The sequence below is a fragment of the Ursus arctos genome, unplaced genomic scaffold, assembly GCF_023065955.2.
Source record: "Ursus arctos isolate Adak ecotype North America unplaced genomic scaffold, UrsArc2.0 scaffold_32, whole genome shotgun sequence".
Taxonomy (NCBI): Eukaryota; Metazoa; Chordata; class Mammalia; order Carnivora; family Ursidae; genus Ursus; species Ursus arctos.
In genome coordinates this window covers 23,375,558-23,402,880 of record NW_026623008.1, presented here as the reverse complement: position 1 = coordinate 23,402,880, position 27,323 = coordinate 23,375,558, and the positions used below count along the sequence as shown (strand labels likewise).

Genomic DNA, 27,323 nt, shown 5'->3' with positions numbered 1-27,323 from the left:
GGAATGTCCCAAATTCAACATTTTAAAAAGTTAGGTTCTATAGAAGATAAAATTACTTAATGTCAAAGAGACGGGTTTAGAAGAAAGTTTTCCTGTAAGATGTATAGTTGCTGAGTTTATACTAAAATACAGGGCTTTGTAACTTTTGAGTACCTTCCAGCTGTGGTAGGTTGTTTATGGTTTTTTTTTTCAGGCGGTTTGCTTTATATTCTTTATGTCTGTTACAGGAATTATCATTAGTTTATCTGAATTGGCAGGTGCAAGAGCATTTAACTGTTGATGTGTAGTTGAACTCTTGGGGGTGGGAGAAGGAACAGAAGCTTGTTTTTATCATGTATCTGTTAACGTTGATAGAACATACTGTTTCATTTTGGCGGAAATTCCTTTGCTAGGGATCTCAGTATGGTGTTAAGAATTGAAAATCTAATAATGAATTATCCTTATCGTTGGAAGTGGTCCTTCCAAAATGAGGTTGGAGGAGTAAGATGGGGTAAAACTTGCTCTGTTTACTGAATGGACAAACACTGGTGACTAGGTAGAAAACTTAATGCTAGAGCTGTAACCTTTCAAACCTGGCCATCACTACAAAGCAGGTCTTTCAGTGCCTTTACTCAGCTGACACACATATTAGCTGTGATAACATCATTAAACCAGAGGGATTCAAACAGGTTAGAATTTCCTTGTGTTTTGCCTTTCACTGCATGCAAACCATTGTTCTTTGAGTGGTTACTTTAATAATCTTTTCTCCCCTTATTTAAGGTCACAGAGTTGCAGATCAATATCACCAAATATTTGAAGAAAAGTTATAGTTACATGAAAAAGATTATGACTTGAAAAATATGTGGATACCTCCATAGTCAAAATTGAAGGAAAAATGAATAGAGTTAGGAAACCTGGGTTCTTGTCTTTGATCTGCTTCTAATTAGTGATGTGGTCTTAGTTAAGTCATTTTAACCTCCCTTTCTCCCAAACATCATCTTGTTTTTCTTTTTTCTTTTTCTTTTCTCCTTTTTAAAGGTCAGAGTCATTGCTCTCTAAGTTTCTCCTAGGTTTAAAATTCCTTGACTGTACAAGGAGTACTTTATGAAATGTGTAATCTAAGGTGGCTGTTTTGGGGTTACAGTTAGGAAAGTGTGATATATATATTTTTATTTTTCTTGGTTTGAGTATTAGAAGTTTCATGATTTTACTGTAGTGTATAACTTCTGCTGAGATATTGAAGTTTTTAGAATGCCATTTTGAATTTCTTATATATCTTTCATATTTTAGGAACGTTTGAGTTTTGTGCTTGTGTCCATGGTAATATTGCCACAAGTATGTAACTTACAAAACACAGTGCCATAACAATATCATAAAAAGACTTGTGGATAGAGCAGGCTTGAAAATTTGTAGGCTTTGGTTCTTTCTTAAATGTATTTTAGTTTCCTCCTGAAATGGTTGTATGATACTTACCTTTCTTGTCTTTTTCTACCTGATCACAGTCATCTTTTCAGAGACTACTAAATAAGCATTTATTGGTGGATTAGAGAAGAGGCGAGTGAAAGAACTTAGACCCTGTCCCTATTTCCAGAGCTATATATTTATTTATGAAGATTTATTTATTTATGTAATCTCTGCACCCAACATGGGGCTCAAACTCAGGACCGCAAGATCAAGAGTCTCTTGCACTACCAACTGAGCCAGCCAGGTGCCCCCAGAGAAGATTATGATTATGTTGATACTCTGAACTAACTATAAAGATAACTGTGTTTCAGTACAGCAGGCCCAAAATGATATTAAAAATTCTTCCACTTTTCTTTCTCACCTTGTTTTTGGTATGGGTAGGAGAATGCTATGTGAATCAGTGACCTTTAGATGCTTTTGTACTCTTGAGATAGTGATGTAATGTGAGAAATAGTAAAAAGGTAAACTGGACTAGGGGCGCCTGGGTGACTCGGTCGGTTGAGTGTCTGACTCTTGATTTCGGCTCAGGTTGTGATTGCAGGGTCATGAAACTGAGTCCTGTGTTGGGCTGTGTGCTGGGCATGGAGCCTTCTTGAGGTTCTGTCACTTTGTCTCTCTCTCAAAAAATAAAGAAAAGGTAAACTTGACTAGAAATGAGATGATGGGATTTACACATTAGTTGAGGCAGCAGGCATTACGGTACATTGGAAAAAACATTGGACTAACAAGACGCTCACCTTAGACAAGTCACTTCACTTTCTAATCCTCTTTCCTCGTTCCTTGTAGGTAGTAACAACTACTTAGAAAATAAATTAATTTTTTGAAAAGAACTTTATGGAGTAATGTTATAATTGGGGGCCAATGCATATCCTTTGGATAGAAAGAATTACATCCTCAGGGTGCCTGGGTGGCACAGCGGTTAAGCGTCTGCCTTCGGCTCAGGGCGTGATCCCGGCGTTCTGGGATCGAGCCCCACATCAGGCTCTTCCGCTATGAGCCTGCTTCTTCCTCTCCCACTCCCCCTGCTTGTGTTCCCTCTCTCGCTGGCTGTCTCTATCTCTGTCGAATAAATAAATAAAATCTTAAAAAAAAAAAAAGAAAGAATTACATCCTCAAAATGGAATTTTGGTAACTATCCTTCATCCATTTATAGATGTATCTTGTTTTATTTTAATTTTTTAAAAAGATTTTATTTACTACACCGAGAGAGAGTGTGCACAAGCAGGGGGAGCAGCAGAGGGAGAGGGAAAAGCAGGTTCCCCACCGAGCAGGGAGCCTGGCGCGGGGCTCAGGGCTCGGGGCTCGATCCCTGGATCCTGGGATCATGACCTGAGCTGAAGGCAGACACTTAACTGACTGAGCCACCCAGGCGCCCCTACAGATGTATTTTATTTTAAGCAAAGTGTGTATGTGGAGGACTTAATCATCAAAGCAGAAGAATAAAATCGCTGTGAGCTTTATGGAGGGAAGGTTTCTTTAAGGATCTTTTAATGACACTTTAAAATGAATTTAAAAATAAGGTCACTTAAAAATGACTTGAGTTACAAATAATCTTATTAACACAGAAATTTTGTTGAACCCCCTTTTGAAAAAGGAAAGACCTACTTTTGAATTTCTGACTTTTAAAAACTCCTGGTATCATTTTTATCCTAGTCTTTACAGATGACAGTAATTCAGAATTGGTGGAGTTTCGGGTATCTTTGGATTCACAAAGAACGTATTCTTGACTTTGAGCATCATCTTGACTGTGCTGTCAATCTCCAGTTCATTTGACTTATGCTTTTCTCCTCTAGGTTTTTCGTTGGAATATACGTTGCACATTTATGGCGATTCTGAGCGTGAGGGCAGACTTCTGCCAGGCTCAGCACAGCGTTTTCGCTGACAAGTGAGCTTGGGGGTTCTATGTGCCATAATTAACATTGCCTTGAAGACTCTGGACACCGAGACTGGCCTCAGAAATAGTTGGCTTTTTTTTTTTTTTATTGCAAGCATATTTCTTTTAATGACTCCAGTAAAATTAAGCATCAAGTAAACAAAAGTGGAAAGCAACCTACACTTTTAACTTGTCTCACTAGTGCCTAAATGTAGTAAAGGCTACTTAAGTTTTGGATTTAGTTGGATTTTTTTGGAGTCCGAAGGTATCCATCTGCAGACATTGAGGCCCAAGTTGAATTTGGATTCAAGTGGATTCTAAATACTTCTGCTTACCTTGAAGAGAGAAGCTTCTTAAAGAATAAACAAGTTGAATAGAGAAAACACTGATCGATATTAGGCATTTTAGTGGTCTTTTTAATGTTTTCTGCTGTGAAACATTTCAAGATTTATTGATTTTTTTTTTCATTTTCCCCATCACACCCACACACGCACGCTCACACTTTTTATTTGCCATAATGAACCGTCCAGCCCCTGTGGAGATCTCCTATGAGAACATGCGTTTTCTGATAACTCACAACCCTACCAATGCTACCCTCAACAAGTTCACAGAGGTAAGATTGTACTATGGTCTACTTTTTGGATTGATTTATAGGTAAAGTTATAAATGAACATCATTATGAAGAAATCTCTTAACTTAACAAGGCCATTTATTTCTGTTTGGAATATGGTTGGTCATCCTACCAATCTTTGTTTGAATTGGGTTGAATTAGTTACAACAGATTTTTAAGAGAGCATTTTTGGAATTTGGGGAGACTTTAGAGACTATCTAATAGTTTTTTTCTTTCTACATAGTTAGCAGTTCATTATATTTTAATAATAAAAATAATTAACTTTTATTGAATACTTAGTATGTATCTAACATTACAAAAAGCAGTTTTATGCATTATATCATTTACTACTCAAAATAGCCCTATGAGGTATAGGTACTGTTATTATCTCCCACCTACAGATGAGGAAACTGCAGTTTCAGGGCATTTTGGTAATTTATTAATTTGCCTAAAGGTACACAGCATATGGTAGAACAGTCTCTGATTAAAAAAATCCATGTCTGCCTCAAATATTCTAGCCACTTTTGATAAAAACCTACCCCAGAACTACTTAGCAATAGTAATAACCATCATATACGAGGGTCAGAACCTTACAGGGAGGAAGGGTATTATGGGTAACGTTTTTATGTCCGATCCTTCATTTTCTCTGCTGTATTTATAGAATAGACTTAGCCGAATGAACTCCTAGGGATTCTAAATCCACCTCTCTCATTTTCAGATGATAAAACTTGAGTTCAGAAGAGGTTTTGACTTGCTTAAGGATACAAATGTTTATTATAAAAATTTCTACTATAACCTTTCAGTGAATGGCTACTAGGAGTTCATTTTAATAGGATTTTATCTGTATTTTGAAATGTTTTAAAATTACTGACTCCATGTAGTACTAATAACTTTCCTGAGTGTGTTTTAGAAGAAGGTCTTTCTGTGAAAAATAAAGTCCTTTAGCAATTAAAATAACTTTACTCTTTAGATAACCAAATGATGGATGGACACTTCTTGTAGGATATCACTGTTCCTGCCCATTTATACTTCTAATTCCCAGAGCTTCTTAACTTTGTGCACACAGTGTACAAGTTGATTCCGGGCCTGTGCCCTTAGGTTGTTCAGTCACCTTTAAGCCTGGTTGAATTATGTGATACTATTTTTAGCCTGTGGATTCCTTGGCCATAGACTCCAAAAGTGGCAGAGGCCACTGTCCTGCAACTATAAAAAGATGTTGGTGGCCCATTGAAGATAGGTGGTCACTGGATAAGGCATTACTATAGGAAAATTTTTAAGGAGCAAGGCTTCTGGCTATAGTGGTGTTTGTTGGCTTTGTAATATGATACCACTTTTTAATCCTAATTTCGAAATTACTTCTCTTTCTTTCATTTTATTTTTTAAAGATTTTATTTTTAAGTAACCTCTACACCCATTGTGGGGCTTGAACTTACAACCTCAAGATCAAGAGTCACATGCTCTACTGCCTGAGACAGCCAGGCCCTACTTTTGTTTCTTTAAATTAAAAAAGCAATAAGTACTTACTGTGTAAAAATCAGACGATACACATAAACAAAAGACAGTTTGAAAATACTTAACTCTTTTTTTTTTTTTTTTTTTTTTTAAGATTTTATTTATTTATTTGACAGAGAGAGAGACAGCCAGCGAGAGAGGGAACACAAGCAGGGGGAGTGGGAGAGGAAGAAGCAGGCTCATAGCAGAAGAGCCTGATGTGGGGCTCGATCCCAGATCGCCAGGATCACGCCCTGAGCCAAAGGCAGACGCTTAACCGCTGTGCCACCCAGGCGCCCCTGAAAATACTTAACTCTTAATGCTTGGCTTCTCAATGTTTTTCTCTGCATATATACGTATATTTATTTATATACATATAGATAGGATCACACTATATTTTAAAAAATCTTCCCCAACCTGTTTAGTATTAATTTTATAGCTGTCATAGTATTCTGTATGAATGTGCCATATTCTAACTGTTCCCCTGTTTTTGGACCATTCATGTTTCCATCTTTTTACCATTCTAAACAGCCTATGCTGAACACGCTGGTACCTAAATCTTTGGGTGTGTCTTTAATTACTTTGTTAGTATAAATTCTCAGAAGTAGAATTTCTAGGTCAAAGTATATATGTGCTTTTATAGTTTTGTGATGTGTTACCAAATTGTCCTTTATAAAGGTGATTGTTTTGATGCTTCCACTAAGAGCCTGAGTGTCCATCCTATATGTTTCCACAATGACAATGATTTTTATCTTTGTCTAAGAACGATGTCTCATTGCTTCAATTTATAATAGTACATTTTAAAAGTTTTGGTTGCAGATTCTTAAAGTATGTTCCCTTATATTTGTTCTTCTTTAAAGGAACTTAAGAAGTATGGAGTGACAACTTTGGTTCGAGTTTGTGATGCTACATATGATAAAGCTCCAGTTGAAAAAGAAGGAATCCACGTCCTAGTGAGTGTGTAGTGTTTTAATTTTTCACTACGAACAACTAGTACTTTTTAAACTTAACTTTTTTTTTTTTAAAGATTTTATTTATTTATTTGACAGAGAGAGAGACAGCCAGTGAGAGAGGGAACACAAGCAGGGGGAATGGGAGAGGAAGAAGCAGGCTCATAGCGGAGGAGCCTGATGTGGGGCTCGATCCCACAACACTGGGATCATGCCCTGAGCCAACGCTTAACGACTGAGCCACCCAGGCGCCCCTAAACTTAACTATTTTTAAAACTGGGTACTCAGTAGTATGCTTTTTAAGCTTATAGGAGATGAAGTGTTGATAACAGTCTTTAAAAACTTTTGGATTGGCAGTTTTGTTCATTTGTGCCCTTAAAGTCTATATATGCAGAGTATTTTCAACAAATGAAAAGCAAAATTGAGTGTACACTTATTTTTTTTTTTAAATTTATTTGACAGAGAGAGAGCTCAAGTAGAGAGAGCCATAGGCAGAGGGAGAGGGAGAAGCAGGCTCTCTGCTGAGCAGGGAGCCCGACGCTCAGCAGCTAGCCCAACGTGGGGCTCGATCCAGGATGCTGGGATCATGACCTGAGCCAAAGGCAGCTTCTTAACTGACTGAGCCACCCAGGCGCCCCTGAGTATACACTTATTTCAAGAAAATTGAAATTTGCATTTTGTTTTCTCTAGGAAATTATTGCAGTATTTAGCTTTTGTATCTAGGCTACTGGTTTGAATCTAACTGAAAGTAATTTCCATCAGAAATTCTTAAGTCACACGGAAATAGAGTTGACCCTTGAATGTGGGGTTGGGGACACCAACCCTCACATAGTCGGAAATCCACATATAAGTTTTGACTTCCCAAAAACTTAACTACTAATAGCCTGCTGTTGACCAGAAGCCTTACCAATAGCATAAACAGGCCATTAACACATATTTTGTATGTTACATGTATTATGTCTATATTCTTACAATATAGTTAGCTAGAGAAAAGAAAATTTTTTTACAAGAAAATAAGAGAAAATACATTTATAGTACTGTACTGTGTTTATTGGAAAAAATCTGTGTGTATGTAAGTGGACCCACACAGTTCAAACCTGTGTTTTTTGAGGGTCAGCTGTATTTTGTCTCACTTCGCAAGTACTAATTAGTTACTTACTGTTTCGTGGATAACCTATAGGGGACAGAAATGCTGGAGAAGAGGTTAAGAAGAGAGAGGGAGAAGGCATCTTGGTTCAGAGTAATCAGCATAGTTTCTGACACTTTGTGGTAGGTTTCTAAGAAGGTTTTCTGTGATTAGGTTTCTTCTATTTTCAGTTTAAACATAAAATGATTGGATTATTTTAAGTTCCTCCTTGGCCCCTAAATACACTATTTCATTTATTGGAAACAGGAGCCTCAGATTAGGTAAAATTTTGTACCTTCTTGCCTAAATAGTTGTCGAAACTGAAGGAACACGTAATGAAATGACCTTGTAGTTTTAGGTGTCTTAGAGTTCTTTGATTTAATCGTGGGAGGACAGTGTTGTAGGAGGAGAACTGGAGAGTTTTTAAGTAGTTGGTTAAAAGAAAGTAATAAAGAAGATACTGGTATGAGGTTATGTGCCTATTTTTAATTGAGAGGTAGTTCTGTAGTCTTTATGCATTGGTCAGTAGTTGGGAAGGCAGTTCATGGAAAGAAGATAAATGTCCTGTTGGTAAAGCAGTTGTCTCATATCTCATCCATAAAGTTTCCTCACCTCCATTTTGGTGAAAACACAAAAACTAAATAAATAGCCAAGCATTAAGTTTTTTGAAAATGTATTTTAATAGAATGGCATGGTAATAATTTGCTTGCATTCCCATTTCTAAAGGACTTTAAGACGCCCTGGCTGGAAATCACTGGGGATCATATAAACATGTATAAAATATAACCCTGTGTTTAAAAATACAAAAACAAAATTTTAACTTCTGAAACTATGCTGACTTTGAGTTCTTTTTCCTGTATTGTGAATATAGTGGGCAGATGAAAAATCAGTTTGTTTTGACAGATGGTATGGGTGAGAAAATGAACTGTGGATTGACTGTAGTTTGAATTAGTAATGTTGGTAAACACCTTTATGAAATAGACATGAACTAAAGAACTTGAACTAGTTTGTTGAAGATAATGGTAGGTCTGGAATTTATTCTATGCCTTTAAATCTACACTTTTGTTTTAAATAGCTGTGATTAGATAAAATTAAAGGCCTAACAAACTTTTAAACAAGAAGGACATTTAGAATTAAGCTTGGAATTTCCTTTTCTCCAGAGATTTTAAGTGGATTGTTAATTTAATTTTGCTAGGTGAGGATTTGGAATACTTTATAGATTTTATTTATTTATTTATTTTAGAGAGAGAAAGAGAGTGCGAGTGGGGGGAGGGGCAAAGGGAGAAGGGAGAGAGAGAATCTCAGGCAGACTCCGTGCTGAGTGGGGAACCTGATGAGGGGCTTGATCGCATGACCCTGGGATCATGACCTGAGCCGAAACCAAGAGTCAGACGCTCAACTGACTGAGCCACCCAGGCGCTCCTGGAATACTTAATAAGAGGATATCCCCAAAATCAGGCCTTTCAAATCTTTTGACTAATGTTCTTGCAAATCAGAGGCTTATTGGAAAAGACTAATAATGGTGGTTTCGGTTATGTGAGACAGTTTGAAGTTCAGACAGTTCTGAGTAATTATTTTAATGATTTTTTTGATAGAAACTGCTTTATATGAGGAAGTGAAGCATGTTTCATGTTATTGTTACTTAACTGGGTGCATTTTAGGGAATATTAGAGGAAGTAGCTCTCAACTAAGGTACTTGCTTACTGGTTTTACTGCTGTTTACAGTTAAACTTAGTGACATTTATAATGATAACACTGACAGCCCTTTAATTATGGGGTGTAGCTGACAAATCAAACATCATGTGTTGTCACAGCTAATGGGCTACATGAAGTGTTCTAGTGGTGTCCATAATGAGTGCAGAATCAATTTAGTGCTTTGTCACTTTTTTCTTTCTCTAACATCTTAAAGTGTCCTTATCCAGTCTCTTTAGAGTAATCTTCTGTTTTAAAAAAATTTCCAGCGTTTTTACATTTCTGTCCTCGAAGCTAGATGGGAGAGAGGGAATGTAAAATGTGAATTTCCTTCCCTTCTTTCTTTAAAGCTGATTTATGTTGGTTTCTTAGGCCTTTTGCTAGGTAGAAAGGAAGATAAACCCTGCCTATACGCACATGGGGTTGGTCTTAATTAAAAAACAACCCAAGGGGCGCCTGGCTGGCTCAGTCAGTAGAGCATGCAACTCTTCATCTTGGAGTCTTGAATTTCAGCCCTACCTTGGGGGTAGAGATTACTTAAAAACACACACATACATAAATTGATGTATATAAAAAGGGAAAGGGATACTTGAGAAAAAGGTCTCCATTTGCTCAGGACCCTATATCATGTGGCACTGTGCTTTTTAAATGGGATGTGTATAAGTTAGGCAGAGCTTTAAAAATATTTACTACTTGGCTATTTATTTTGTTTATTTTTTTAAAGAACTTTTCCCTTTTATTTTATTTTTTGAGATTTTATTTATTTATTTGACAGAGAGATAGCCAGCGAGAGAGGGAACACAAGCAGGGGGAGTGGGAGAGAAAGAAGCAGTCTCCCAGAGGAGGAGCCTGATGTGGGGCTCGATCCCACAACACCGGGATCATGCCCTGAGCCGAAGGCAGATGCTTAACAACTGTGCCACCCAGGCGCCCCTTGGCTATATATTTTTAAAGATTTTGTTTATTTATTAGAGAATATGTGCACAAGTGGGGGAAGGGACAGAGGGAGAGGGGAAAGTAGACTCCTCGCCAAGCAGGAGGCCAGACACACGGGGCTTGATCCCAGGACTCTGGAATCATGATCCAAGCCAAAGGCAGATGCTTAACTGACTGAGCCACCCAGGTCCCCCCCCCCCCCCGCTTTTAAAATATATAACCACAAAGATGGTAGTATATTTCTGTTAGGATATGCTAACTACTGGAGATTTCTTACGAGCGAGGCTTTCTCTAAAGAAAAGGCATCATAACTTAGAACTGTTTGGGGGATAATCCTCAAAATATTTGTAGAGATCAATAAGATACTAGTTGGTATATTTCTTTGCAGAGTGGACTTAAATTATATTGACAGGTGTATTCTCTCTTACTTTGCCCAGGCCTTAATTATAGTTTTCTCTATTATGTCTAATTATTACTTTATTCAGATAAAATATTGGAAGAACACTTATTTCTTATCACTCTGATAAAGAGATTTCTATAAGATAAAATTAGATATAGTGCTGACAACATAGAAGGCTAAGTCACTTGGCACACATGAATTTTGATCTTAGAAAAAGCTTTTCAGCAGTGATCAGAATTGTGTTATTAAGAATAGGTATATATTGGGGCGCCTGGGTGGCTCAGTTGGTGAAGCGTCTGCCTTCGGCTCAGGTCATGATCTCTCAGGGTCCTAGGATTGAGCCCCTGTTGGGCACCCTGCTCAGCAGGGAGTATGCTTCTCACTTTCCCTCTGCCCCTCCCCCTGCTTGTGTGCTCTCTCTCTCTCTCAAATAAATAAATAAAATCTTTAAAAAAAAAAAGTATAGGTATTTAGGGGCACCTGGATGGCTCAGTTGGTTAAGTGTCCCAGCTCTTGATTTTGGCTCAGGTCATGATCTCAGCGTTGTGAGATCAAGCCCTGCATTGGGCTCCATGCTAGGCGAGGAACCTGCTTAAGATTCTCTCTCTCTCCCTCTCTCTCTGCACCCACCCCTCCCCCCCAAAAAAGAAAGAAAGAAGACGTCTATAAAGTACAAGTAGTTAAGGCAGATCCACCCTGTGTTCTAGGCAGCTTCTGCATTAGCTACTGTCCTGCAGAAAATAATAATCTAATGTAAATTTAATGTAAAAGATCTTTTCTTTCCAGGATTGGCCGTTTGATGACGGAGCACCACCCCCTAATCAGATAGTAGACGATTGGCTAAACCTGTTAAAAACCAAATTTCGTGAAGAGCCAGGTTGCTGTGTTGCAGTGCATTGTGTTGCAGGATTGGGGAGGTAAGCTCTTAACCTTTTTGTCTGAGAATTCATTATCAAAAATTTCACTTTGGTAGAAGTTTGCATTTATTACACCAAATATTAAATTGCCTGAAGGAAAAGGAAATGAGAGCAGAAGCTGGTGTAATGGTTTCTGAAGACAGCTTACTGTGTTTTGTGGGTTGTCTGATTCTGATGCCCATAATAGATTTAGTGGATGATGGCTCAGAAATTGTTTTGAGGGGCGCCTGGGTGGCTCAGTCGTTAAGCATCTGCCTTCGGCTCAGGGCGTGATCCCGGCGGTCTGGGATCGAGCCCCACATCAGGCTCCTCCGCTGGGAGCCTGCTTCTTCCTCTCCCACTCCCCCTGCTTGTGTTCCCTCTCTCGCTGGCTGTCTCTGTGTCAAATAAATAAATAAAATCTTTTAAAAAAATTGTTTTGAAACTGACTTAATGTAATTATCTTATATTTGAGCTAAAAATTGGTCTTAATTCAATATGAATTTTTTCCTCATTATTTCACATATTCAAAGGCTTAGGTCTTTGAATTGGGCAACAAAATTAAAATAATTATAGATTCTGAAGAATCTATATGTGGTTAATTTTGGATTGAGATGAATGAGAAGTTAATAGGTACAGAGCAGATGGCTGAACTTTAAACTTCTGAAAGGAGATGTACGGAGAACAAAAATTAACTTTGATTTTAAAACCTTTTTCCTTGAGCAGTGCATGGAATGGTGTTGCAACACTCTCATCAGCAGCAGATTAAATGCCAATTTACGATGTGCACTTTGACTCAGAACAGTAGTGCAGGCTGCTCTTGCCTCAAGGTGGTGGTGACTCAGGTTATTACCCCTGCTTAGCCCTTTTGTTTGCTCTTTTCCTTTTTTTGCTGTTTAGTGTGGTACAGTTTCTTCTTCAGGGTCAGAAGTTCCAGTCCTTATTCTGAAGGGTGAAGGTAGTGTTCTAACTTGACTTGGGCAGTTTTATAACTAGTAGCTCTCCTAGCAGGTAATCCAAAGTTGGTGCCATGTAGTGGACATTTTAAAAAGTCATTTCCCTTGCTAGATTTTTGTTTATGTGTGTATTATTATTATTTTATTGTTAAGGAATCTACTTCTGTGACTGTCCTGAAACCCAGACTGGGTGTTAGAGTGACGAGTCCTGGAGGTAACTACGCCTCACCTGGACTTTCTGGTTATAATCACTGTCTTCTCTCTCTACCTCAGCTGTAAACCCAAATTCATAAGGCCTCAATCCCTGCCTTCCTCTTCCTGGAAGATGCCAAATCCAACAATGTTGGAGACTTTTCAGAAGAGAAGACAGCTTTGTCTTCCCAGAAGACAAATCCTCTACTTTGCTTTATGAAGCAGATAGCATCCCCAAACCACAGACAGGTTGAGACCTGCTCAGGCCTCAGTGTCCCTTGTTAGATGTAAAAAACAAAACGAAAAACCCATATGACTTACATAGAGAACTGTTCCTAATTACCAATTCTCTGACACTCTCCTAGCTCACAGAAAGGATTTTGTTGAAATCTAGCACCTTTGTAGTGTTTGATGAGGAAAAGATACTAAAGTGGATTTGTAATGAAATTTCTGAGATACTCAATATAGATGACACATTTGGTCTTTTTTTTTTTTTTTTTTTTTACTGCGATGTTGGTTAAAGACCAATGAAGAATGTTAGATGACATATAATGTGAAAATTTGAGATAATAATGTGATGTTTTAAAGAATAAAGATCTTTTTTTTTTTTTTTTTAGAGAGAGTGCATGCCTGCAGGGGAGCAGGGAGGTGCAGAGGAATTGGGAGAGAAAATCTTAAGCAGGCTTCACGCCTGCCCAGTATAACCCCACACAGGGCTTGACCTCACAATGCTGAGATAATGATGTGAGCCGACATCAAGAGATGGACTTAACTGTCTGAGCCACCCAGACGCCCCAAGAATAAAGATCTCTTAATGAAAATGTAGAATTTAGTGCTTTACTAAAAGTGGATGACACCATAGACAATATCATGATACAGACATTTTTACTGTGTAGGGAAAACAGATATTTTAGTATAAGGGAAAAAAGGAAAGCTAAAGCTTTTCATTGTTTTGGTAATACGTAATTCTGGGTTCTAAAGAAAGTTCTTCAGTGCGCCTATGTGGCTCAGTTGGTTAGGCATCTCCTTTCGGCTTAGGTCATGATCCCAAGAGTCCTGGGATTGAGCCCTGAATTGGGCTTCCTGCTCAGTGGGGAGTCTGCTTCTCCTTCACCTCTCTCTCTCTCTCAAATAAATAAATAAAATCTTTAAAAAAACTTCTGTAATTCCAAAGACCGGTGGGTATTTACAAATGAATTTCTCTCTGTAGGGCACCTGTGCTGGTTGCACTTGCTTTGATTGAATGTGGAATGAAGTATGAAGACGCAGTTCAGTTTATAAGACAGTGAGTATGAAGTTTTATGTTCAGAAACACATAAAGCAAGACCATACAAGAAGAAGGAATTATGGAAAGTACCCTTTGTAGTATGGAATAATTTGTTGGCTGAAAAGATTGTTTGATTAAAGAAATCAAAAGGAGCAAGTAGAGAGGGACTCATAATAGTACTTGGCTCCCAAATTTAAAGATTTTTGTAATTTAGGTGGCAAATTTGGACACTGTAGAATATGTCCAGGGTATGACTTGACTAGGTAGGAACCTTTAAAATGAATAGCTAGGTAGTAGTCTGAGTGATCTAGTGATTCTTTTAATGGATGTCTAAAAAAACTTCCAAATGAACTATGACCAAGAGGCAAGGAAGACTCTACAGAGAGGCAGTTAATCACTTAGGACTCTTACGTGACCTGTTCAGGCACAAAATCAGGATGGCATTGCCCAGACAGAATCTTGGCATTGGTCTGGAATAATGGGCCATGTTATTTTGTTGTCCAGAATCCTCCGGCAGTCACTATCTTGTCCTTTCCCTTTCAACCTTTTCTTTAAAAAAAAAAAAAAGAAGAAGAAAAAGACTGGTAAGAGGGCATGATATGTATGGTAGCAGCTTCAGGAAGGTGATGTATTTCAAGGAATGCCATCTGTGCCTGCTGCTTTATACGCTACTTGCTCACTCATCAGCCCTTCCTCTTAAGAAGTGATATTGTATAGGAAATAATGCTCTTTTTCAGCTGTGTGGAGTTAGAAAGGCCTTAGGCCATAAATACATTTCAGTGAGTCAGACAGCACTTTTTTTTTTTTACATGATCAAGTTTGTCATTCTTGTATTTTCAGAAAAAGAAGGGGAGCATTCAATTCCAAACAGCTGCTTTACCTGGAGAAATACCGCCCTAAGATGCGATTGCGCGTCAGAGACACCAATGGGCACTGCTGTGTTCAGTAGAAAGAAGTGTAAACGAAGGCTGACTTGATTGTACATTTAGAGGGAACTCTTGGTACCTGGAAATGTGAATCTGGAATCTTAACTGTGTCACCAAAGTAGTGATGGATTCAGTACTCCTCAACCACTTTCCTAATGATTGGAAAAAGGCAAACAAAAAAGAAATCCCTCTATAACATGAATAAAATGTTTAAGAAAAGAAAAAGAGAAAGAAAAAAGGGATTAATTCAGTGAAGGATGATTTTGCTCCTAATTGTTGGAGTTTGAATTTTTGCCAGGATTGAATTATATCAAAATCTTCTGTCTTTTTTAACTTTTCAAAATAGGTCTCTAAGGAAAACCAGCAGAACATTAGCCTGTGCAGAACCATCTGTTTGGGGAGCACACTCTTCCATTATGCTTGGATGCTTGGCACATAGATCTCCCTGTTGTGGGGTTTCTTTCTTTTCTTTCTTAATTTCTTTCCTAATCCTTCCTTCCTTCCTTCCTTCCTTCCTTCCTTCCTTCCTTCCTTCCTTCCTTCCTTCCTTCCTTCCTTCCAACGGTGGGTATATATTTTCCCCCTCTTCTCTTCTTTCCCCTATCCCTCTTTTTTCCCCTAATACATGTTGTAGGTGGAATAGGAGATGCCCTTGTTGCTGTAGATGTGTGTGCAGTCTGGCAGCCTTAAGCCCACCTGGGCACTTTTAGAAAAAACAAAAAAAGAAACAAAAAACACCAAAAAAAAAAAAAAAAAAAAGCAGTGGCATATATATTATATGATCCAGGTGGTTTTTAGTCTTTACTGATGATGGGGTGTTCATGTTAGTTTCTTTTCTTGAAAACCCTATTCAACATTAGGCAAAGTAGCCAAGACCCTTTTGTTTTGGTTTTTATTTTGGTAAATTAGTGGGGAAATGGCATTTTAAGAGTAGTCTTTCTTCTCAAAGAACTTAGCTGAGAGTCGAATTTTTCTCTTTTCCAAACAATGAAGCTAAGTGGGTATCCCAGAAACTTTTGTTTTCTGAAGGGGAGCACTCCAGGCCGTCACTGAAGATGTGTCCAGGCAGAGAGTTAGCACACTTTCTACACTTCCTAGAATCGTGGGTTTGTAGCATGACTCTGATTTTCTGTCTAATGATGTCAGAAAATGCTGGTAGTTTAAATTTTTATTTAGGACTTACTCGTACTATGAATTTTCAGGAACGGTGAAAGGAATAACAGCAAAGATAGGATATTTTGGACTTGAGAAATGCCTGTGATGTGTATTTTCCAAACTGCCCCCTATATGTACAGTTCCGTTTAACCACTGATTGCCTTGTTATTTTCTTACTAGGTTCTTTATGAGATTTAAAAAAAAAAATTGCTGGTTCAAAACCAACAATGCCTAGTGAGTATATGTGTCCACAGGCCATACAGGGTAGAAGAGAGACATAAAGCAACCCAATGGTAGCAAAGAGACTGTTGGTGATGAACTAGTGTACTGTCATTTTCGAGGATTCTTTGCCAGGTTCATTGTGCTGATCTAGAGAAGCTGTTCTTCCACTCCTTCGCAGAAGGCAGTTGTGACCGGGCTGCATTGACAAAGCAAGTTGAAGGACACCATCCCGGGCTCTTGCACTCTGCATCTAAATATTACTTAATAGTGCTCTGCTTCTAAGGATTTGAATAAAGGCTTAGTAAGGTCATCTTGTCTTGCTGGAATTTGCTGTGCAGAGCCATAAATGCCCCCCCCCCTTTTTTTTAGGATCAGCTAGGCCAGTAGGAATGGACTGGGACCTAGTCTCACACTGATGATACCTCAGACGTTGGCTGGCTATGTGAACTGCCTATATCCTATGCCGGAGTTGTTTTGATTTTTAACTAAATGAATATCTAGATTCTCTCCTCTCCCATCCCAGAAAAAAACAAAATAATGCTTTTTGAAACTGTTTCTAGAATTTTAAAGTGAAAATGATGGTACTCTCCAAAATTCTTTATTTCAGAACATGACAATAAATTCCTTTAACATAGGTTCAAGATCAAAACCGCATACCCTCTAAACCCAGACTATTGACTGATCAATACAGTAACAAACTTTTTCCCTTTGACATGCTCTGGTTTTTGTTTGTGGGGAGTGTGTGTGTGTGTGTGTACGTACGTGTGTGTATATGTGTGTGCAGTGTCCAGCAGTATCAGTGCCTGCCTGAGATAGGAAAATTACATTCCTGGTTCTGTATGAGGAGAAGGGTGTATAAAGCGACAAGAAACATTATCCCTCATTTTGTTTTAAATTACATACTAATGTTAATTGTTCTCAGAACTGGATTTTCTTCCTCAAAATTTAAAGTTTTTTTTCTTTTGGATTTAATGAAGTATTGCTAGCTGAAGCCAGTTTGACATGGTGAGAGAGATGTCAGACTGATGGAAGGTGTGCAGCCTGATTTAAAACCAAACCCTGAACCCTTTTAAAGAACAATAAAACTTATTTTACATGCTCTTTGTCTGTGTATCGTTCTCCACCCCAGGTTGAATTTCATTTATGTCTCCTTAGAAAACTTGGTATTCTCAAGGCCTGTTCTGCAGGGAGGTGAAATAATTAGAGGTTGGGAAGTTCAAAGATTTCATGCCACCCAGGTGTTCAGTAAGGGTAAACTTAACTGGAGTCGGGATACATCTGGTACATTTTGTGGTTTAGTTCTTGGACACAACACTGTAGGAATTACGCATCTTATTCCAAGGGATTTGTTTACAGCATAGATTTTGACGAAGCATTGCAACTTTTTACTCAGGCTCTCACAGAACAGTGAGAAAGAAGGAACTTCATATATCATAGGACTGGGGGTGGGGAATTTCCCTTGGACCGTGGGTAAGCATCCATCCAACTACCCATTCAGAAAACAAGCTGTTCTGCTAAGGTACTAAGAATGAGAAGAGCAGACACTTCCCGCTTTGGAGGCTCTTAGTCTAGAAGAGAAGTAGGGCTGTAGATCTTAAGAACAGAGGAAGCGGATACAGCACGTGTGATTTACAGTTCTTTGATCCTCTTCCCTATTTTAAATTTCCCACCTCCTGTTCATGACCCACCTTAGATTCAGTGGTCCATTGTTAAATTCACTCTTGGCTACACAGCGAATCGCCCTGCCCCAGCTCTTGCTTCATTATACTTGCCTGGCTAAACTCCATGTTTGGCGAAGTTCAAGTCTGCGACCTTATCTGCACTTGTGCACTTGTGCAACTGAACATGCTGACTGTGTCTCTGTTTAAAGTCGTGACCTCAAATAGGCCTTAGTACCATCTGACAGTCCAGCTGCATTTATTTCTTTTGCTCTTCGATTCTCCCTGAAAACACTTAGATTTTAATACTTTTCCCATTCTCTCAATTTACGGCCTATTTTTCCCTCTAAATTAGAAAATAGAAACAAGGAAATTTCCACAGGCTCCCGCCATCACATCTACTTACCTACCTGCATCTCTGCTTGTTTGGTCTGTCTGTCCTCCAGTCCCACAGATGGTCCATGCCCTTTGTAAGGCAAGCTCTTCCAGTTCTGTGCTAGATTCCATCCCCATTCCGAGGGTGCAGATTTAGGCGTTCTGTTCCTTGACTTCCCTCTGCTAGATCATTCCCATCAACCTACCACATCCCATTATTTCTTCCATGTTAGAAAAAAATTCTGGCCCACACTCATCCCCTTTGCTCTTCATAGCAAAACTCAAAATTCAGTTCTCCAACTGCACGCTGTACTTTTGTCTTTTGAACCTACTCCAAGGAGGATTTTGATTCCACTGAAACTGCCCATGTTAAGATCACTAGAACTTCTATGATACTTAATCCAGTGGTCGATTCTTTATCCTTAATTTTTTTTTGACGTGTTAACATATGACATGGTTGATCACTCCTTTTTGAAATGCTTTCCTCATTTACTGTGTAGGAGGACTAGTACCCCCAACCCCTACCCCATGTCCATACTTGAAATTCCTGGAACCTATAAATATGCTACATGGCAAAAGGGACTTCATGGCTGTGATCAGGGATCTTGAATTGGGGAGATTATCTCAGATTATCTGGATGAGTCTAGTTTAATTGTGTGAGTCCTTAAAAGCAGAGGATCTTCCTTGGCTGAGATCAGAAGGAGATGGGACTAAGGAAGAATGGTCTGAGAGACGCAATGTTGCTGGCTTGGAAGATCAGGAAGGGGGCCTCTAGAACCTGGACAAATTGAGGAAACATTCTCTCCTAGTGTCTCCCAAAAAGGAACTCAGCTTACCAACACCTTGATTCTAGTCCCATGGGGGACTTCGATAGAACTGTCGGATGATACATTCGTGTTTGAAGCTACTAAGTTTGTGTTAACTTGTTACGGCTACAATAGAACACGAACAGATTTTGCTTCTAGGATGGACCTCAGACTCGGGTTTTCACCTCGTTTAGCAGCCACACCTCAATCTGCGGTTCTGGTTCTTCATTATCTCCACTACTGCTCTATTTGTGTGGACTCTATTCTGTGGACTCCAGACCCATTATCCAAAGCCTACTTGACATCTGTCGTAGGTGTCCCATAGTTCAAACAATTTCAATTCCTGCTCAGCTGTAGTTGAGTGAGACCTTCCATGACCTTCACTTTAGAATTGCCACCCCCGTACCATTGGCATGTTCTGTTGTTCTGCTGTGCTTTACTATTCCCCATACTGCTTACCACCATTTCACAAACTGTTGTTTGCCTCTGTTCACCAGACTGTAAGGCCCACAGGGCACAGGGATTTTTGTGTGTCCGTTTTGTTCACTATTATATTCACCTAGAACGGTTCTTGGCATGTAGGTGCTCAGTAATTATTGAATGAATTGGTGCTGATAGGTAAATGATGATACTATGGAGAAGCGACTAACTAAAACCATCCTGGAGCATGTTAGGAAGTTCCACAGTGGCCATATTTGAGCTGGGCTTTGAAGCGTGTCGTAGGAAAAAACCGATGTGCCAGGTACCACTTCACATCCACTAGGATGGCTAAAATAAAAAAGACGGACGGTGACAAGTCCTGGGAAGTGAGTGGAGAAATTGGAACCATCATATGTTGCTGATGGGGATGCAGAGTGGTGCAACCTCTTTTGAAAACAGTTTGGCGGTTTCTCAAAGAGTTAAACGTAGAAATGCCATATAACCCAGTAATTCCAATATATCCAATAACCAATTCTAAATATATACCCAAGAGAATTGAAAGCATGAGTAGTTGCCTGGGGTTGGCTTGGGGGTGAGGATATGGAGTGACTGCTCGTGGGTATGGGGTTTCTTTTTGTAGTGATGAAATATTCTGGAATTTGTGGTGATGGTTGCACAACACTGTGAATGTGCTAAATGCTGCTGAATTGTGCACTTAACAAAAGTTGTTACGGAGAAAGTACATTTCAGGCAGAAAAACCAATACGAGGGAGTGGAGGTATGAAAGAGCAAGGTCTGTGTGGGAGAAGTGGCATGATTTGGTATCTCTGGAGGGTATGGATTTGTGCCAGGCCGCTTCGGTCCTCCTCAAACTCTAGGAAGCCTACTAGACACTCCTCCCTTGTGCCTCCCTCTCCATCCCCAAGGCTACAACTAAATGGGTCAGAGATAGACAGTTGGCCCAAAGCTAACCAGTGGCCAGCAGGTTCTTACTTTTTACTGAGGGAGACTCTTAGATGTTGAGAAACCAGTTAGGGCTAGTACATATGTGGGGTCATACGTGAGCTAAGTCAACAAAGGACAAGGAGGAGGATGGAGTAGCAGCTTAGGGAGCAAACCCGAAAGACTGTGGCCTGGGAGTTGGGGAGAATTGGCTTGGCCCAACCAAGTTCCACTTTGCCATGAGGCCTTCTCAGTAGTTTCTGCCCCTTCCCTTGTCCGTTCTGCAAAGAGTTTGAGTCAGTGTCTTAATAACGAATAGAACCTAGACTTTGATTATACAAATCGCATGCCGAGTGCTGTGACCCAAGCACCTATAGAAGGGTGATGATTTGGTGGCTGAGTGTTTGAGCCCCCACAATACTACACAAACTCTTCGCCCTCACAAGGCTCAAATCCTGGTTGAGATGAAAGAATAAACAGGGATACCAGTAAGTAATCTATGTTCAGATAACAATGGGTGCTATGAAGGTTGGAAGAAAGTAAAGCAGGTAAGGGCTTAGTGACTGCAGTTATGTAGCGAGTAAGATGGAAGGGTCAGCGAAGGTCTGTGAGGAGGGTGAGGGGCCTACTATGTGGAAATGCTCTGTGAAGGTGCTGGAAACACTTCCCAAGTAGTGCCTGTAGCAGTCCGTGCAGACCTGAAAGAGCGAGCTTGGGGTGCTCCCAAAACAGCAGTGGAGGTTTTATGGCTGGAGTAGTAAGGAGGAAAGGCAAAGTTTAGGCAGAGGCCAAATGCGTTTAGAGAACCCGGGAAGGTTGGGGTCGTGTTGCATATGTAGTCAGAGCAAGGAATTTCAAAGTTTTTCTACTGTTTCTCAATCAGGAGAAGACATCAGACTCAATCATGTGATTTATTCAAAACGTCCACGTCCAGGCACCACCGAGGTCATTCCAAATCAGGGCTCAAGTTGGGAGTCTCTGCTTAGGGCAGTGGGGAGCCTCTGAGATTGGTAAACATAGCAGTTACATTGTCAGATCTGTGCTCCGAGAGGTTATTCAAGAAGCTCTTTAGAAACCATCCCTGTAAACCCAGTGCCTGGTTTGTATTATGCATGCAATAAATCCCAGCTAAATGAGTGAAAACGAATTGCAGAGAATAGACGTTGAAAGACCATTTATGGATGGTGGGTTGATGACGGCCTGTCCTAGGCCGGGACAGAGGTTGGAGCCTCGTTTAAGGGAATGGCAGACGTGTAGGGTTGAAAACTATCCTTTTTTTTTCCAGCCACGAGAGCCTGGATTACATGAAAATTTGACCGTATATCTGCATTCACGTTTCAAGGGATTAATTTGCATCAGCTGGGCTATCTGGCCTTGGGAAAGATTTGTATCATCGCCCCCACCTCCGAGTTTCTCTGCAGATCACACTTGCAGATGAAAGCAAATAGAAGAGCTCACTGCTCGCAGCCTTGCCAGCCGTGCTGGAAGAGTTCAGTGCCATCCGTGCCTTTGCTGTTTTGGGGTCAGGGCGGTGAGGAAGATGGAGGAACAAGGGGTTAGCCAACATCTGCCAAGTGCAGCTGTGCTCAGAATCTCACACAAGTTGTCTCATGTAATCTCCATAGCCTTCGCTCATTGCTAACCTCATTTTGTAGACGAGGAAACTGAGAAAGGAAATAATAGCAAGGAGTTGGCCAGGCTAGTGTATGAATTCGGGCCTGATTCCTAAAATGTCTGGCTCTACAGCCAAGCAGAATGGGAAGATGTTTATATTCAGGATGTTGCTGTGGGTTTTTGCACTCGATGAATCCCTGTTAATTGGGCTGCATTTTTATGGGTATGTGTGTGGCGGGGGGGGGGGGGCTATGTATGTGTGTGTCTAGCAAGCGGTTCTGTCTAGTCAGTGGGTTTAACTTGTACAAACTGTGTGTAATGGGCCCTACCAGGAACAGACCAGGACATTTGAGCAGAGTGCTTTATGGTTTATAATTGGCTTCCTATTACCGTTGGCTGGTTCTCCTGCACATAGAGTTTACTCCAGGATTGGTATTTGATTTAAGAAAATTTCAAATTGATTTTATCTTCAGTGCATTAATGCGTGGCCTAAATTCCTGCAGAGGCATTGGGTAACCAGCCTGGACATGCTTTAGCGATCGTAACTGGATCTGAGCTGCCAGTGCCACAGCTTTTATTCAGCATAGATAAAGCACTTTTCCGGAAACACTTTTCTACCTAAGCCCTGTGACTTATTTTTTTAAGGTACCTCAAGTTTAGGCCCCTTGAAATTGGAATATATCCCCTCGAAATTGGAATAAATTCCCCAAATCATGCTAAAACACACAAATGGGAATTTGTTAACATGGGTAGATTTAATCTTTAGCTTCCTGTTGGAATGGAGCACATAAATATTCAAGGAATGGTGTGGAAATCAGCCTAATTTTCACGGGTGCACAATTGTAATGTCTTTTAAAATGAGGAGATACGAGATGGGACTCCAGTAATGAACACGCTGTAAATGGAACTGAGCACGTGAAAAGCTGGAAGGTGTTCTCCTGCTTCTGGAGGATTAGCGTAGGTAAATGTTTTTAGGGGAAACATTGTTTTTCAGCTCTAGAAGTGCAGAATGGATCACAGCTGTATGAAAATACCAGTTAATCATCTTCTAATGCTTTTATGCAAATGATTATATTGACTTTCATTTAGAATTGCCATTAACACCTGGAACCTTAAGATTGATAACAGGTAAAATTTTAATGAAGACATAAATTAAAGATTTGAATCCTGTTTAGATTAATTTATAGTACTTTTATTCATTATAAGTCCTCCTGAAATGTAAAAATCACAGGATGAGACAGAAAATAGAGAAGAGGAGACTGCCTTTGAACTTAATCCATTTTTTTACTGGTGAAGAAGGATGACTTGGAGATGCTAAACTCTGCAAATGCCTTTTCTGCCCTTTGCAGTCATTTGCTTGGGTGATAGGCCTGTGTACTTAACCACAGAAGACTTAAAAATTTTTTCTCATGCCCTGAGACAACACTGTTTTTTGTTTTTTTTTTTAAAGTGAAGATTTTCTGGGGTGCCCGGGTGGTTCACATTGGTTAAGCATCTGCCTTCAGCTCAGGTCATGATTCCAGGGTCCTGGGATTGAGCCCCACATCGGGCTCCCTGCTCAGTGGGGAGCCTGCTTCTCCCTCTGCCTGCTGCTCGCCCTGCTTGTGCTCTCTCTCTGTCAAATAAATAAGTAAAATCTATTTAAAAAAATAAATGAAGATTTTCCTTCCTATTCCCCTTCCTTGGTTTAAAAAATATTTTTTCAGAATGAACATAAAAATAGGGTTTTTGTAGAAGTTTTGGTCCTGCCATCCAGGGAAAAGTGTTGTTAACATTATGACGTATTCCTTTCACCTCCTCTGCTCCCCCCATGTATAATTATAATTATGTATTCTGTTTTTCTCCGTCACATAGCCGTGGTAATATTTACAATTTATCGAAACTTCACCACATGCCAGGCACTGTGCTTAGTGTTTTGGGTGTATTATGTTTTGAGTGTTAGGTCGTATTATCTCCATTTTATGGATTAGGAAATGAAAGCTCAGAGGGTACGTAGCTTGCCCAGTATCACGTGTCCAGGAAGTGGCAGAGCCAGAATTCTAACCTGAAACGTCGAACTCAGAAACCCTGGTCATGTCACCGCACTATGCCCCCCTTGCACTCAGTAAGAGGAAGCTGTTGTTATCAACTGAAACCAAGTTGTCCCCGGAGGACACTGCTTTCTCTGGGACCCCCAAAACGGAGGCTACTCATTCTCCCATGACCCGTGTACTACAAAGGCCAGTGGGGGACGAGGGCTCAGCAATCCATGGCCGCATCCAGACCGTTGCTCTTCCACCCTTGGGAAACACCAGCTTGAGACAGTTACCATCAGGCTGTTACAGCCACTCCCCCTCATTGCTGCTGTCTTCTGTTAGCCGTCCCCATCACTCAGTGCATGGAGTTCTTTGGGCCTTGAAGGCCACCCCTAGTCATTGCATCTTCCAGCTCCTCAGCATTGAAGGCCTTTGCTAACTTAACTCCAGTGATCCATTCCCAGGAGTGAGACTGTTCTGCCTCAGGAGTCAGGAGGTTGAATGGTGTGTGTGTGTGTGTGTGTGTGTAACCACATGTACCCACACACATAATAATTCACTATAAATTTTACTGATAGAATGTGTAACACACAATTTAAAAATAATAAAATATGTATTACTCCTTATTGTAAATTCCATGTAGCCAACTGATTCTCTCTTCTTTAAAGATTTTATTTATTTGGGAGAGAGAGAGAGCGCATGAGGTGGGTGGGGGAGGGGCAGAGGGAGCGTGAGAAGCAGACTCTTCGCCCAACATGGGGCTCGATCCCAGGACACCAGGATCATGACCCGAGCTGAAGGCAGACATTTAACCGACTGAGCCACCCGGGTGCTCCTCTCTCTCTCTCTAGATTTTTTTTAAAATTTTGTTTGAGAGAGAGAGAGAAACAGCACTCAGGGAGGAACAGAGGGAGAGGGAGAGAAGTAAACTGCCCTAAGTGCAGAGCCCGGTGTGGGGCTGGATCTCACGACCCTGAGATCATGACCTGAGCTGAAACCAAGAGTCAGACTTTTAACCCACTGAGGCACGCAGGCGCCCCCAATTGGTTCTCACGGAAAGCTTTTGTTGCTGTTTGCCAAACTCTTATACCCTAGCCGGTCTGTGGTTGCACTTGACGAACCCAACATAAATGTTGGCTTGAAATTTTCCTCTATGTTTAAGATTCAAAAGTAAAAAAACGAAGACTTACGTTAAAACGTCACTTATCCATTAATGATGTGAGTGACTTCTTTGCAGAATTGGGTAATAGTTTTTGAATATTGGAAGACTATTTCCTCAATGTTTGGCACCATTTACAATGTAATGGCTATAGACACTATACACTTTTAAGTTTAATAGGCATTACTAACATTTCTCTATTACTTTAAGTGTAGACAATCAACAAAAAATCGAATTCTGACCTGCAGCCCTCGCCAGTTTCCATGGTATAAATACACCCCCCACCATGGCCGATTTCAAGCTATCAGTAGCCGTCACTAAACTTAGAGCTGGGAGGAGAGGTCCAGTGGCACACCGTCGTAGGACTTCCGCCATACAGAACCAACAAAGAATAGCACAGATAATAGTGAGATGTAGTAAATAATTAGGAAGAGATGAGTTTGAAAAGCTTATGAACTTTGTCTTTAAATATAGTTTATTTGATTGTAAGCTTTTACAACTTAATTTTAAATAATGGCTCTATTTAACAACCAGCTCCAAATTCCTAAAATTTACCAGTCAGTTGGTATGATCTACCCCAGCACGGCACTGTGGTCATCTCTGCACCTGCTCTCGGACGCCAGCCCCCAAAGCCATGTCTCCTACTCCCTCACCTGCAGCTCATCTGCTTACCCTCTGGTTCACTTTCCATTCAAGTGTCAGCCCACCACAAGCTGACTTCTGCCCTTTCTATGACAGACGCTGTGCTAAGAGGTGAAGTCTCCTTTTCCCGTGCTGGCCCCTGGGCTCTGCTGTGGGTGGTCTGCTTGTCTTTTCCCACACCTCTTGCTTCAGTGATCTCATTCAATTCCCCGACATTAAGCACCCAGAGGGCCCCCCAATCTGTGATTCCTAACCACATGTCTCTCTGATGCTCTGGATCCATTTGTCCAGCAGTCTACTGGACGTCTCACTTGCTTGTCTCACAGCAACTCAAACTCAGCATTTCAAGATTATATGCATTCCTTCTTCAGCTTTCCACCTCCACCCCTCAAATTTGACTTTGCCCCTTTTCTACCTGCCTCTACGGATGCAGATGCCTTTCTTTACTAAGTCATCTGAGCCAGATGCCAGGGTTCATCCTCCATCCCTCTCTTCTTCGCTGCTCCCACTCTTCACGCTGGTACCATATCCCGATTCATTCATTCATTCATCCATCCATCCATCCATTGAAACTTACAGCAAATATTTATCCAGAATGGCTGCGTAGCATATTGGGCAAGAGCACGAGAGCTTGCAGTCAGCCTGCCAGACGTCAAATCTTGGTCTGCCATTTACCTAGCTTTGTCACCTTGGAAGATTTGCTTGACCATTCTGTGTTTCTGTTTCCTTAAATATGAAGTGAGAATAATGATAGAATCTTCCTCACAGGCTGCTGAGAGGATGGAATGGGTTGCTCTGAGTAGAGCACTTAGAACTCAGCCTGACAGAGGGGAGCCTGGGTGGCGCAGTTGGTTAAGAGTCTGACTCTTGGTTTCAGCTCAGGTCGTGATCTCAGTTGTGAGATTGAGCCCCGCGTCGGGCTCACACTCAGTGGGAAGTCTGCTTAAGATTCTCTCTCTCCATCTCCCACTGTCCCTCCTGCCCGGTGTCAGGAGGGCCACATTCCCTCTGAAACCTATAGGAGAATCTCTCTTCGCCCCTTCCTAACTTCTGGTGGTTTGCTGGCAATCTTTGGTATTCCTTGGCTTACAGCTGCACTTCCCCAGTCTGGGCCTTCGTCATCACATGGCCTTCTCCCTACATGTCTCTGTCTTCACAATCTGTCTTCTTATCAGGACACGGGTCCTATTGGGTTAGGGGTCCACCCTACTACAGGATGACCTCATCTTAACGATTACATCTGCAATGACCCTGTTTCCAAATCAGGTCACATTCTGGGGTAGTGGGAGCTAGGATTTCAACATATCTGTGTTGGGGGGGACAATCCAACCCACATCAGGCAGGAACTATGATCTAGGAATTATATCTGCTCCCCAACCTTCTTACCTCCTCTCTCCCTGTACCCACTGTCTTAGTTCATTCTGTCTTGTGACACTTCCTGACCAGCCCCTAGCCTGGCCCCACCGTCGCCCATCCTCCAGGCGGCTGTCAGAGTGACCTTTCCAAAACGTAAAGTTGATGTTTGCAATTCACCTCCTTTGGAAGCGCCTTGAGTTT

At 40.6% G+C, this 27,323-nt stretch overlaps 1 protein-coding gene across 3 annotated transcripts in view; it reads left to right on the top strand.

Annotated features, from left to right (window-relative positions):
- PTP4A2 (protein tyrosine phosphatase 4A2) overlaps window positions 1-17,236 on the top strand; it is a 28,466-nt gene extending 11,230 nt beyond the window's left edge. For all 3 annotated transcript variants that reach the window (XM_057305184.1, XM_026516816.4, XM_048221787.2), the window contains exons 2-6: window positions 3,237-3,929; window positions 6,278-6,370; window positions 11,308-11,438; window positions 13,776-13,850; window positions 14,673-17,236. In XM_057305184.1, coding sequence (XP_057161167.1) covers window positions 3,834-3,929; window positions 6,278-6,370; window positions 11,308-11,438; window positions 13,776-13,850; window positions 14,673-14,781 — 504 coding nt within the window. In that variant the 5' untranslated portion in view covers window positions 3,237-3,833 and the 3' untranslated portion in view covers window positions 14,782-17,236. The remainder of the gene's footprint in view (window positions 1-3,236; window positions 3,930-6,277; window positions 6,371-11,307; window positions 11,439-13,775; window positions 13,851-14,672) is intronic.
- Window positions 17,237-27,323: the final 10,087 nt, after the last annotated feature.